Source organism: Phocoena phocoena, chromosome 7, assembly GCF_963924675.1.
Source record: "Phocoena phocoena chromosome 7, mPhoPho1.1, whole genome shotgun sequence".
NCBI lineage: Eukaryota > Metazoa > Chordata > Mammalia > Artiodactyla > Phocoenidae > Phocoena > Phocoena phocoena.
The window spans coordinates 54,717,300-54,731,064 of NC_089225.1; the positions used below are offsets into that span (position 1 = coordinate 54,717,300).

The 13,765-nt window shown below is 48.8% G+C and overlaps 1 protein-coding gene across 1 annotated transcript; it reads right to left on the reverse strand.

The window, feature by feature from the left end:
* Positions 1 to 296: 296 nt before the first annotated feature.
* DLX2 (distal-less homeobox 2) lies at positions 297 to 2,565 on the reverse strand. Its single transcript, XM_065881036.1, has 3 exons — positions 1,894 to 2,565; positions 1,216 to 1,400; positions 297 to 704 (listed from the first exon to the last, which is right to left on the reverse strand). The coding sequence occupies exons 1-3, from the start codon at positions 2,300 to 2,302 to the stop codon at positions 297 to 299; spliced, it is 1,002 nt and encodes a 333-aa protein (XP_065737108.1). The 5' UTR covers positions 2,303 to 2,565.
* Positions 2,566 to 13,765: the final 11,200 nt, after the last annotated feature.

Consider the following 13,765-nt stretch of genomic DNA (forward strand, 5'->3'; position numbering starts at 1 on the left):
GGAGGGAGGGGAGAGGAGGCAAGTGTGAGGCGGGGCTCAGGTCGGAAAAGGCGGCCTTGGCAGGGTTTCTCCCGCGGATGCCAGGTTTCTCCGAGAGGAGCCCGTGGCGCGAGAAGACGCCTTCCAGTCCCTGGCCGCGCGGTGGCCCCGGCCCTGGGGTCGGCCATCCTGGGCCGCCACCTCCGGGAGCGGCGGGTGGCATCATCGGGCCAGCCGGAGGGACCCTATGGCTCTGGGGATGAGCAGTAAGGATAACTGGTCCCTGCTCTCTCAGTCTCTGGCGCAGTCTCCGGGAGTTAGAAAATCGTCCCGGCGCTCACCGGGGCGCCCCCGCCGCCGTGGTGGTGCTGGTGGTGGTGGTGGTGCGGCTGCGGGGTCTGCGCCGGGTGCAGCAGCGGCGCAGCGGCCTGCAGGTGCGAAGCGGAGCCCGAGGCCTGGTGGTACCACGGGTAGTTGCCCAGGAAAGCCGAGGCGGCGCTGCTCGGGCTGGAGCCGGAGCTGCCCGCGCCGCTGCCGCCGCTGCCCGGGCCGCCGCCGCCCCCCATCCGCTGCGGCGCGCCGAAGTCCCAGGAGGTCGGCGCCGAGGCCGGCGGCGAAGCACAAGGTGGCGAGGCGCTGGTCCCCGGGTGCTGCTCCGAAGGGATCTCACCGCTCTTCCACATTTTCTTGAACTTGGATCGGCGGTTCTGGAACCAGATTTTGACCTTTGTGGAAAAGGGACTTGAGCGTTAATGGAGGAAACTCGGCCTGGGGCAGGGTAGGGGAGGAAGTTTAGGAAGACAGCTGGTTAAGAGGTGGATACCCTGGTCAGGTAAGCCGATCACGTGCCGCGGCCTCAGAGGGTCTGTCGGTTCCTGCTCCAATGGGAGGTATTCTCAAAAAACCCGAGAGAGCCGATGTGTGTGCACTTAGGTGATGGTGACAGCGGAGGGAGTCAGGAGGGCCACTTGTTTTACCCGCTTAATCAGTAGTACGCGGAAGGACAACTTGCTACCGGATTTCTGCCCACCCCTGTCCTATCCTTTTCTCACACGAGGTGGCACCCTGGGGGATTTCAGCTTCGGGCGTGGAAGTTTAGGCCGCCCAAGGCGCGGGCCTCGAAATCCTTAAAAGTACTATAAAAAATACTTTAAAAAACATAGTCCTAAACCTGCCTGCTTCCTGGCCATCCCAGGCCAGCGCCCTCCTCGTGCCTCCCAGGCTGCGAGCCCTCACCTGAGTCTGGGTGAGGCCCAGAGACGCCGCCAGCTCAGCTCGCTCGGGCAGTGCCAGGTACTGAGTCTTTTGGAAACGCCGCTGAAGAGCCGCCAGCTGGAAACTAGAGTAGATGGTTCGGGGTTTCCGGACTTTCTTTGGCTTCCCGTTTACTATCCGGATTTCAGGCTCGAGGTCCTCTTTCTCTGCAATAAAATGGAATTGTGAGAACCGCGCAACCGCGGGAGCCCAGGAGTTCCCCGCCCGCCGGGAGAGCAGCGTGGAACTTGGCCTAAGCCGGGAGGCGGGTTCTTGGAGACGCTGCGCGGCGCTCAGGCACAACTTTGCAACGCGCGGACCCGCGCCGCCAGCGAACCCGGGAGTCGGCACCTCCAGGGAAGGGGAAGACAGGCGCAAGCCGGGGGAGAAAGGAGCAGCAGGTGGTAGGGAAATGAGGTTGTTGTGAGGCGGCCGCCGAGGCCACCTGGTCCCACCAGCCGAGTACCCGGGTACCCGAGGGACGTACCCGGTGACCCTCGGCCAATTGAAAGCTGATGAGGGTAAAGGGCGCGAGGAGAGCGGGAAGCAATCAGTGTGAAAGGCCAGGGCTCCAGATGGATCCCCGTCCTAAACATTTTTATCCCACCCATGCCAGGAACTAGACGGACTTGGCACCCTTCACGCGAAAGTTATGCTTACCAGGTTCGTTGTTGGCCGGGGACGAACTGGTCCCGTAGGGCGCGTAGGAGGTGTAGGCGGCGGTGTAGCCCAGGTCGTAGCCGCTCTTGGCTGAATAAGGGACGTTGTTGAGGCCGCTGGCGTGGTACTGGTAGGAACCCATGTGCGCGTAGGGCGAGCCCCCAGCGCCGCCGCCGCCGCCGCCGCCGCCGCCCGCCGGGTGTTGCTGGTTGGTGTAGTAGCTGCTGTCGGTAGCTGTGGACACCGGGAGTGTGGGCGACTCCTGAGGCTTGTGGAGGCTGCTGCCGTTGCTGCCGCCGGGGCCAGCGCCGCCGCCGCTCGGGGGCTGCTGTTGCTGGTGGTACGTGCTAGAGGCCGTGATCTGGGTCGAGTGCATATCAGCCACCAGACTGTCAAAGACTCCAGTCATCCTGGCCCGGGACGGGAAAGAGCAGGGGTGGCGGGCGCGAGGGGGGTTGCGAGGCGCCTCCTCCGTCTCTCCCTGTCCCCTCCAGCAGCCAATGTAATTACAGTGGGGGAGGGGAGAGGAAAACAAGAAATGCGGCAATGGTCTAGGCAACTCCTCCTCCGGGGGAGGCGATCACCGTGCACTGCTCGGGACAGCTGCCTCCGGCCTCATCCTCTCTCCGCCTCTCGGGCCGCTCGGCGCCTTGCCCAGCGCGGGCTCGGGCGAGGGGCGGGCAATGGAGGGGGCAGGGGTGGCGGGGCCTGGCCAGGGCTCCGGGAGGAGGTGGGAGCAGGTGAGCAGCCCCGAGCAGCTTTACGATTGTCTGTGGGCCGGGCTCCCGCAGGGTGGGCATTTAACACTCGTCACGTGAGCTCAGGCGACGTCACCTAGCAACGGCCAATCAGAAGCGCCGAGCCACAAGGCTTCTGGAGCTCCGGAACGCCGGGCGCGGGGCGGGGGTGTGGGGGGAAATCACAGGGCTGGCGCTGCGGCTGCTGTGGTCGTGGGTGCAGACAGGCTGCTGCTGAGTGTGAGCTGCGAGGCGAGGGGCTGGAGGCGGGGGGGCGGGGAATCAGGGTGACCGATGGCAGGAGGACAGAAGGCGTGAAGACGGAGACTGTCATTTCGCCTCCGAGAAGAAATGGGGTCTCCCAACCCATTCTGTGTACAAGTGTCGACCAATTCCAGTGATTCATACTTTCACGTCCGAGGTCAGCTTTCAAACATTAATCAAAATAAAATGGTGCGGAGAGCCCGGCCAGTTCTAGCTCCGCTTTTCCTCGAAGGGTCTGGCATTTACTGTTGTCAGCCACTCGGCAGTTGACATAGTCCATTGATATAATGGTATAATAATAATACCTGCTTCCTAACCCACAGGGATATTAGGACAATTAATTCGATAATATTTAAACTATTTTCCTTGCTCCTTGAGAGAAAAGCTATATAAATTCAAAGGTAGTATTGCTAATGATATATTTGAAAGCATTTTCCCTTGTACTTTTCTGATACATCGAGACTGAGTAATTACGTGTATTTGATGGCTAATTGACAACCGAAGAACGATCCCGGGGATTTCCTCTCTAGGTTGGACTGACCAGATGGCCTTCAAAGTTCGTTCTAACTTTAAATTCCATGTTTTTACGAAAGAGGAAATGGGATGATACTTCGGTGAGAGTGTTGTCTCGATACTACAAATCTTGCTAAATTTACAGAAACAGAAAAGTTTTATCTCATGCACTTAACCCTATTTTACAGTTTTTTCATTTTAGGACGGTGTTTGGCCCTATCACTGCAATTTCTTCTTTTAAATCTGAAGTGGCGACTTCCTCTATATCTCTGTTTCCTGGTGGTTGGAAACCGTGGCCCGGAGTTGAGGGACACTCGCCTTTACCCGAGTCCGCAGTTCCTGCCTTGTGGCGCCACCTGGTGGAGGTGTTCGTGATTGCGGTGGGCCCAGTAGACGGTCTAATCATGCCGAGGCGCCAGCCTCTGAAACCCCCCAAAAGAACAAAATAGTAATTAAAAGCCACAAAATTGTGCTAGTGCACGCCATCTGAAGCACCCCGTTCTAAAGACATAACACGTCGCTGAAAGAACTTGTTACAACAACTGCCTAATGGAAAACAAGTTAATACTTTGAAAAATATCTTTGGTTTTCTTCCTCAGAAAAAGCAAGTGTGTAATTAAAACTGCAGCATCCACATAGCTCACTCTCTGTGGAATACTGAGGAACGTAATCCTCCTGGATTTAGTTTGCAGCCTTTCTCTTGGTTACAGAAGGCCCCTAGATGGAGAAGCGGGAGCTGGTTTAGAAAGCTTCGGGAGGTGGGTCTCGCCTCAGGCCGCATTGCCTCATCAGTGCATGGCGCTCAGCCTGCTGCTTTGTGGGCCCCAGTCTCAAACTTAACCTCTTGATATGTAATCAAGATTGCTTTTTGGTGTCCTGACTGACACCAAGTTACAAATCTTTCTGTCACTACGGTGGTAGCTGTTTTGACCTAAGGTAAAAACTTGTTTTCCTATTGAAAATGAAATATAAAAGATCTAATTTCCATAGCCTTGCCTTCTCTCTGCTCCTTTGTTTCCACCCCAAGCATGTACTCCAGACTTTCTCATGGTGGCAAATGTGTTTAATTTTATTAACTGTGAGAACCTGCATTAATGGCCTGAAGTCCAGATCAGCTAGATCTGGAAAATAGCATCTTCCTGGAAGGAAATATGACCCCAGTTCCCCTTTAACTGCAAAACAAGGGACTTGTTTGTATGTGGGAGAAAAGACCGGAGGCAATGAGCAAAGAGAGAGAGGGAGAGAGAGGCAGAATTTACAATTGCATTTGGAGAATCAAGTAAAGACCTGAGATGTTAATTCTGATAATCTGGGCACAAATCTGGGTTTGCCTAAATTATCAGATCACAATATCCAAACGATTTCCCCACTTTGGTCTAAAGTCAGGGAGACAGTACTGTAGAGAAATGACACTCTTGTCCACAGTTCAGAGTAGGGGGATGCCTCTCCATAGTGATTTGAGAGGAGTTTAGGGGGGGCTCAGACCGAGTTTGGGGTAATGCCTCCTTGCAGCCAAAATTCCTCTTCCACCTCCGGGCACCCTCCTTCCCCTTTTCTGCTTTCAGTTTTCTAGAGAAGGATGGCGGAAGGAAGGGGGCTCAGTGTCTCTGCTCTGGTCTTCTATGTTCCAACACCGTCGCTGAGACCTTCCTGTTTTGGATCCCATGCCCACCAGGTTGTCGCGACAGCCCTTTATCTGTCTCCTCCCTTGGGAGCCTCGTGACAAGCCTTGCAGGCAAGGACGGAATCATAGTTCCCATTGTACACGTGAACAGTGAGGCTCCAGGGCAGAAACGACTTCCTTTGAGTTAGGTACCCCTCCTTTCTCTGTTGCCATAGTGTAAACCACAGGGTACTTACCGTAAGCCTTGGTCGAACAGCTGCCGACCTCTGGCAGACAGCGAGCGGCTCTGGAGAACAGGTCTGCTGCGCCTTACTTTCAGGCCTCTGCCCCACCGCTGGCCTGGGTCAGGCGTTTAGGGCTTCCCCTGGCTCTGCGCACAGCCTCTGCCCGACCACTGGGCGTCCTCCATTACACAGAAAGCGGACGCCGAGGGGTGCCGGGTTGGGGGGTGGGGGAAGAGGTTGACCCCTGTCGGCTGGGGGCGCGGGGTAGGCGCCGAAGTGCAGTTTGTGCGCAGCCGGGACAGGCTTATTCTCACTCGCCTACGTCACTCGGGGTCACACGCGCTGCTGCTGGACTGCCCCCTGTACCCACTCTGCACTCTGCCGTCGAGGGTCCCAGGCAGCTAGTCTCGCTTACCATGCCACGTACTGTGCCAGGTGCTGGGAGCTCCTGTTCTCCAGTACCTCACAGTCTCGTGGAAAAAGCAGATATATTGTGATAACTAATACAGTAGTAACGGCCAGCTTTTATTTCTTGAGCGTTTCCTGAAGTCCAGGAGTTCTGACAAGCACTGACCCCTGGGAACCATCCTAATGTGGTGGGTTCACAATTATCCACATCGAGGAAACCAAAGCTTACAGAGACTGATTTTTTTTTTTTTTTTGCTTCAGGATACGCAGCAGCATCAGGACTCGAACGCAGGTCCGGGCCACAGAGGCAAGGCCGCTGCTGCCGGGGTCCGGTTTCAGGCCTGGGGGTCACGGGAGATCGCCGCGGCACACCCACCTCTCCCGGGCCAGGGGCTCCGAGGCAGAGGGACCGCTTAGGAAGGGGCACTGCGGCCCCAGGAGCGGACTGGAAGGAAAGGCTTCTCCGGGAGACTAGCCTGCGCGGACACGGCTCGCGACCCGGGATGATCCCGGAACAGACTCGAGGGTCACTGTTTGGCGCGGGGAAGGCGGGCGCCCCCTCCCGCTCCGCCCTCGAACCGCAGCTCCGCGCAGGTGTTTTGTCCCCGCTGAGTTGCCGCACCTTCGCTCCCTGCTCGAGTGAGTAAACCCAGAAGGGCTTGGCGAGAGTGAGCTGACGCTCAGCGTTCACAGCCCCGAACCTTCCGCGGCTGAGTCATGGCGCTGGGTGTCAGTTCAACATGCTTCTAGAACTTTCAGACCAATTTCCCCGACTACCTTCTAGGTCTTCCTAACCCAGATCCAGGCCCATTTCGCTTTACTGCCTCTTCAGTGGTTGAAGCAAAGAGAGCGAAAGCGGGGTTTCCTGACCCGCCAGGGCGCCCACACTGGGGCGAAGGGCCCCCCGGGTTCTGAGGCACTGCGCAGGGCCTCAGTGTTCAGCTGGGGCTCCCAAGGCCGGAGACTTGGCAAGGTGGACAAGCTTCAGTGAGCGAGAGGGACGCGTTCTCTCTCCGCGGCTAAAAGCTTCAGAGCTCAGTGTTGGATCAGGCGGGCCAGGAACGCAGATGGAGTAAGTTACGCCCTCGCCCCCAGCTCCGAACACTGGGACCTTCACTTTGCACTTTCAGCTGTACCCACGTGGGGTGATAAGAGGTGTGCAAACAAATGGCTCTCAACAAGGTTTATTCTTGAACCTGAAAGAAAACAATCTCCGCCCCTTTGCCCTAGGCACCGCATGGGCGGACGCCGCAGGGAACGTTTGCGTCGGGCGAGCTCAGGTGCCTGCGGGGCGGGCGGGGAGAGCTGCGTTCATTCTGGAACCTCCTGCCCTCTGCGTGCCCAGCCACGGTTGACTGCTGCCTGTCAGGTTGAAGGGTAACTCCTCCCATAAGAGGGGCGGAGGTGAACCCTTGTGCGGACGCCCAGACTCGATGGTCACCCCCTGAGGCTCATGGTGCTGGGTTGTCAGTTATAGCATACTTCTGGAACTTTCAGAGCCAATTTCGCCTTGTGCCTTACAGGTCTTAGACTCTAGTCAGGTCCATTTCACTTTATTGTCTATTCAGTGGTTGAAGCAACCCGCCCCCCAGTACCAAACGGGAAAAGAACTTGGAAGGAACCGTTTGAAACTCAGAGTACCGTTTTGGGTACACGGATTCCCTTCTCTCCACCCCGCCCCTTCCTCATCACACTAAAGAGCTGTGCCGCCTCCTATGGAGGTGCTGACTCCTGGGCTCGGGAGCCAGACTTTTCTGAGTTGAACTGCTGCTCTTACTGTGTGACATTGGGAAAAGGACTTAATTTTTCTGTGCTTTCTGTGCTTCGTTGTTTTTGCATCTGTAGAATGCGGATAATAATAATACCTTCCTGGAGGGAGTGGCAAAGTAGGTGAAGAGGATTAAGAGGTACAAACTACTACTATGTATAAAATGTTAACAATGATGTAATGTACGGCGCTGGGAATATAGTCAATATTTTAATGATAACTTTATATGGAGTATAAAAATACTGAATCATTATGTTGTACACCTGAAATTAATATTGTAAGTCAACTATACTTAAATCAAAAACAAAAACAAGCAAACAAACAAAAAACCCAATACCTTCCTCCTGGGATTATTGCGTAGGAACATATCACCATGTGTTTTCTTGTCTGCTGCCCTATTTATCTGGAGAACTGGGCATTCTCTGGCCTAGGCTCTGCAGGTTCTAAAAGGCCAAGGCGAGTGTGTTGCCCCATTTTCTTCTCCAGTGCGTTAAGGATGCTTTCTTCAGGCGGCAGGCTGAGAGCAGAGAAGGCCTGCTAACTCCAGCGGACCAGAACAGGCTGGGGATATGGGTGTTGGCCTCTCAGTCGCAGTGCAGGGTCCATGTGCCTTAAGAAGAGGTCAGGAGCTGGGATGTGGGGAGTGCAGGGCTGCCTGCAGTACTGAATTTAGGAAAGGCTCTCAGGCTACTTACTACCTAATTCATGTAGCATTGCACTATCCTCATTTAGTCCCCTGGGCAGAGTCCGTCTGTGCTGAGCCTTAGGTAGTTTCCCTGTGTGGCATGCCCCAGCTGCTTCTACACCTCTTTGAAACCGTAGAGGGGGATGAAGAGGAGCCCTGCAAGTTATTCATAGGGAACTGACTATAGCTATGTCCAGCTTCTTGCATCCTTTTTTAGATAAAGGGAAACGTTGTTATTGTTAAAAAATTACAAAGTAATTTGTCAGAGAATCAAATAGTATTAGAAATATATTGGAGTGGTTAAAAGTATAGGCTCTGGGCTCAATTCCTAGCTTGGCCATTTGCAAGCTGTGTGACCTTGGGAAAATTACTTAACTTCTCTGTGCCTCAATTTAGTGTTTAATCAGAATAAGACTTCATCACTTGGACTAGTAATGGAAAATTGTGGAATAGAACAAGTGCTGTCTCCCAAAATCTGATCTTTTGGGGAACACAGCTAGACCACATTTCCAACCAACCCTTGCACTTAGGTTAATGATGTGATTCAGTTCTAGGCTATGAGTGGAACAGAGTGGGAGTCATGAGTACCACTCCTAGGATGGGCCATTTAAGACAGAGCTGAGACTCTTCCCTGCCCTTCTTCCACTGGCTGGAACCAGAGTCAACTTAGACTTTGCACACTGTCACTTCCATGGCATTCTGTTGGCCAAAGCAAGTCATAAAGCCAGTCCAGAGTCAAAAGGGGACGTAGACTTAAGATGACCAACTCATCTGGGTTTGCCCATGACTTTCCTGGCTTTAGCACTTTAAGTTCTGTGTCCCAGGAGCCCCCTCAGTCCTGGGTAAATTGGGATGGCTGGTCACTCTAAGTAGACTCCACCCCTTTGTGGGAAGAGCCACAAAGTCATATTGTAAAGGGCATAGTTATAGGGAGGGATGAAGAAATGGGACATTTTTTACAGTCAGTGTACTCCAATGCCTATGAGGTTTCCAAGTAGAGTATCAGGTATCATTTGACTCATTTATTTATTTGGCTGTGTCAGGTCTTAGTTGCAGCACGCGGGATCTTTGTTGCGGCACGTGGGATCTTCCTTGCGGCACACAGTCTTCTCTCTAGTTGTGGCGTGCAGGCTTTAGAGCACACAGGCTTAGTTACCCTGTGGCGTGTGGGATCTTAGTTCCCCAACCAGGGATCAAACCCACATCTCCTGCATTGGAAGGTGGATTCTTAACCACTGGACTACCAGGGAAGTCCTTCATTTGACTCATAAGAGAGGTCTGGTCTGGATATAAATTTGGGGTGTGTGTGTGTGTGTGTGTGTGTGTGTGTGTGTGAGTGAGATTATCTAATATTGAGCAATTGAATGACAGATACTAATATAGTAAACTTTTTAAAATAATAATATCTTTAAACTATTTAGTTTTAATCCTTACAAATTAAATAGTAAAATACATACTGTTTATCTCCATTTTACAAATGGAAATAGGAGTTTAAAGTGTTGTTTCTTGAGATAAAAGGAGAGCAAGATAAAAGGAAACTGATGGTGAGGGATGGAGATAGCAAATCTACCAAAAGCTGATATATGGTTCCCAAATACAGCAATTTGAGGCTAATTAGCATAGGGGGAACGTCTTGACACACCTTGATTAGGTTCTGATGGACCTGGTAAATTATTGTTATTATTATTTTTTATACATCTATTGGAGTATAATTGCTTTACAATGTTGTGTTAGTTTCTGCTGTACAACAAAGTGCATCAGCTATACATACACATATATCCCCATATCCCCTCCCTCTTGCGTCTCCCTCCCACCCTCCCTATCCCATCCCTCTAGGTGGTCACAAAGCACCAAGCTGATCTCCCTGTGCTTTGCAGCAGCTTCCCACTAGCTATCTATTTTGCATTTGGTAGTGTATATATGTCAGTGCTACTGTCTCACTACATCCTAGCCTCCCCTAACCCCCCTGTCCTCAAGTCCGTTCTCTACGTCTGTGTCTTTATTCCTGCCCTGACACTAGGTCCATCAGTACCATTTTTCTAGACTCCACATGTATGCGTTAGGATACGGTATTTGTTTTTCTCTTTCTGACTTACTTCACTCTGTATGACAGACTCTAGGCCCATCCACCTCACTACAAATAACTCAGTTTTGTTCCTTTTTATGGCTGAGTAATATTCCATTGTATATAGGTGCCACATCTTTATCCATTCATCTGTCGATGGACAGTTAGGTTGCTTCCATGTCCTGGCTGTTGTAAATAGTGCTGCAATGAACATTGTGTTACATGACTTTTTTTTTTTTTTTGTAAAAATAACAAATTATTTACTGCTTTATTATGTTAAAGTATTTCACCAAGACAAGTTGCAGTCAAATTACTGTGAGTCATGGAAAATGAAATACATAAAGATGTATTTATACAAGTGCAGACTAAATATTTTCCATACAGACTGTTTTTGAATTATGGTTTTCTCAAGGTGTATGCCCACTAGTGGCATTGCTGTGTCATATGGTAGTTTTATTATTAGTGTTTTAAGTAATCTCCATACTGTTCTCCATAGTGGCTGTATGAATTTTCATTGCCACCAACAGTGTAGGAGGGTTCCCTTTTCTCCACACCCTCTCCAGCATTTATTGTTTGTAGATTTTTGATGATGGCCATTCTGACTGGTGTAAGGTGATAATCTCATTGTGGTTTTGATTTACATTTCTCTAATGATTAGTGATATTGAGCATCTTTTCATGTTTGTTGGCAATCTGTGTGTCTTTGGAGAAATGTCTGTTTAGGTCTTCTGCCCATTTTTGGATTGGGTTGTTTGTTTTTTGTTATTGAGCTGCATGAGCTGCTTGTATATTTTGGAGATTAATCCTTTGTCAGTTGCTTTGTTTGCAAATATTTTCTCCCATTCTTTTTTTTTTTGCAGTACGCAGGCCTCTCACTGTTGTGGCCTCTCCCGTTGCGGAGCACAGGCTCCAGACGCGCAGGCTCAGTGGCCATGGCTCACGGGCCCAGCCGCTCCGTGGCATGTGGGATCTTCCCGGACCGGGGCACAAACCCGCGTCCCCTGTATTGGCAGGTGGACTCTCAACCACTGCGCCACCAGGGAAGCCCTTCTCCCATTCTTGGGTTGTCTTTTCATCTTATTTATGGTTTCCTTTGCTGTGCAAAAGCTTTTACGTTTCATTAGGTCCCATTTGTTTATTTTTGTTTTTATTTCCATTTCTCTAGGAGGTGGGTCAAAGAGGATCTTGCTGTGATTTATGTCATAGAGTGTTCTGCCTATGTTTTCCTCTAAGCGTTTTACAGTGTCTGGCCTTACATTTAGGACCTGGTAAATTATTAATATTTAGAATAGTAAGCCTTGAGCAATTCAGAAAAAGTTAAAATCTATTCACATATATTTCTACTTTAATTTCGTTTTGGTCAGAGAACATACTCTGAAGGATTCTAATCTTTTGAAATGTAATGAGACTTGTTTTATGGCCCATATACAGTCTGATTCAGTGACTGTAATAAGTGTGTTTGAAAAGAACCTATATTCTGTAGTTGTTGGATATAATGTTCTAAAATGTCAATTAAGTAAAGGTGGTTGATAGTATAGTTGAGAATTTCTGTTTTTACTGTTTTTGTTTGTTGCCTTCCATCAATTGCTGAGAGAAAGGTATTAAGGTATTCAATAATGGTTGTGTTAGTTTTTCCCTTTAATTCTGCCAACTTTTTCTTTATGTATCTTGAACTTTGTTATTAGGCACATACATATTTATGTCTTCCTAATTAATTAGATCTCTTATAATTGTGAAATGCCTCACTATTTCTCTGGTAATACTCCATCTTGAAGACTACTTTATATAATAATTATATAGCTAATCTGGATTTTTTATGCTTACTGTTTGCAGGTTTTTTTTTTAACATCTTTTTTTTAACCTATATATCTCTGTATTTAAAGTGTCATATTAGTGAGAGTCCAACTGGGGGACAGAAACTACAGTAATTTGAACCAGAAAAGTTTAATATAAAGAATTATTAAGTAAAAGAGGGGATTGGAATAATGAGGGATTGATTAGTAAAAAGCAAAAAAAAAAAAATCTCAAGAATATAAGAAGAGCAGATATAAGTAGCACCCCTATTTCTAAGGCTGAGATAAGGTGCCCAAGGAAGAGTCTCTCCCTCCACCTCCCTCTTGCTAAAGCTGATGCAAAGCTCCACCTTGTTGGAGAGGGTTGGGCCATAGCTCACGGTATGGCAGAGAAGTCAATGTGGTGCCACATCAACAAATCTTGCTGGAAATCCACCCTCTGGAACTTGCCAGAAACTTGCCCTCTAGGATGCTGAGGAAAGTTGTTCACACAGAGGTGGTTTCTGCTATGAGACTGCCCAAGGGGTTCTGGAGAACCTGCTGGATGCTGGGTGCTGCTGACCATTGTGCACTTAGGAGTTGGGCACTAGAGAAGCTGACAGTGTTGTAGGTGTCTGGTGAGAGAGCACTCTGAAGCCAGCAAAGAAAATCTTTTCTTCCTGCAGTGTATCTCCAGTGATCACCACTGACAAAGCTTAACATTGTGGCAGGTGGCAAAGGGAAAATATTTAGATTACTAACTCCATTTTTACAGAGCCTGAAAAGAAAGATGAATTTGGGGCTGAGAGGCAAAATATTGATAATTGGCACAAGTGTGTCTCTTGAAAGCATGTAGTTGGGTCTTGCTTTTCTACTGAGTCTGATAATCTCTGCTTTTTAATTGGAATGTTTGGTCCATTTACATTTACTGTAAATCATCGGTAGATTTGGATTTGGGTCTACCATTTTACTATTTGTTTTCTATTGGTTCTACTGAGTTGTTTTTGTTTTTGTTTTTGTTGTTTCTTTGTTCCTTCCTCACTGTTTTCTCTTAAGTCAATTAGGTTTTTTTAGAATTCCATTTTATTTTCTATATTTTTTAGTTATTCTTCTTTGCATTTTTGTTTTGAATGGTTGCTCTAGTGATTACAGTATACATCCTTAAAGTTTTCTTAGAGTCTACTTAGAGTTTTGGTTCCATTTAATGCAAAATATAAAAATTTTGCAACCATACAGTTTCACTTACCCCCAATTCTTTATCCCAGAGGTTGACAAACCGTGACATTTGGGCCAAATCTTGCCCTGTACCTGCTTTTGTTTTATTGCAACACAACTATACCCATTTATTTTTGTATTGTCTGTGGATGCTTTTATGTTATGATGGCAGAGTTGAGTAGTTGCAACAGAGACCATATATCAATAGCTTACAGAGTCTAAAGTATTTCCCATATGGCCCCTTACAGAAAAAGTTTGTTGACTCCAGTTTATGCTACAGTTGTCATATGTATTAATATAAGTATGCTAAAAATACCACAATGTTATAATTTGCTTAAATGGTCATATGTATTTAAATATATTAAGAGAAGAAAGATTGTCTTTTATATTTATCTTCTACATTTTTACTACTTCTGGTCATCTTTATTTCTCCCTGAAGATCTGAATTTCCATCTGGTATCATTACTTTTCAGCCTGAATTTCTTCCTTTAGCATTTCTTATAGTGTACTTATGTTGGTGATGAATTCTTTTAGTTGTCATTTATCTGAAAACATCTTTATTTTGCTTTCATTGTTTTTTTAAAATTAATTTTTGGCT

What these genes read in the sequence shown, in the direction of transcription:
- DLX2 (XM_065881036.1), bottom strand. Translation starts at nt 2,302, where the DNA reads ATGACTGGAGTCTTTGACAGTCTGGTGGCTGATATGCACTCGACCCAG. An exon ending in CCCGGCCAACAACGAACCTG is followed by an intron (nt 1,401 to 1,893) that starts GTAAGCATAACT and finishes ATTTTATTGCAG; the next exon opens with AGAAAGAGGACCTCGAGCCT. An exon ending in TGGGCCTCACCCAGACTCAG is followed by an intron (nt 705 to 1,215) that starts GTGAGGGCTCGC and finishes TTTTCCACAAAG; the next exon opens with GTCAAAATCTGGTTCCAGAA.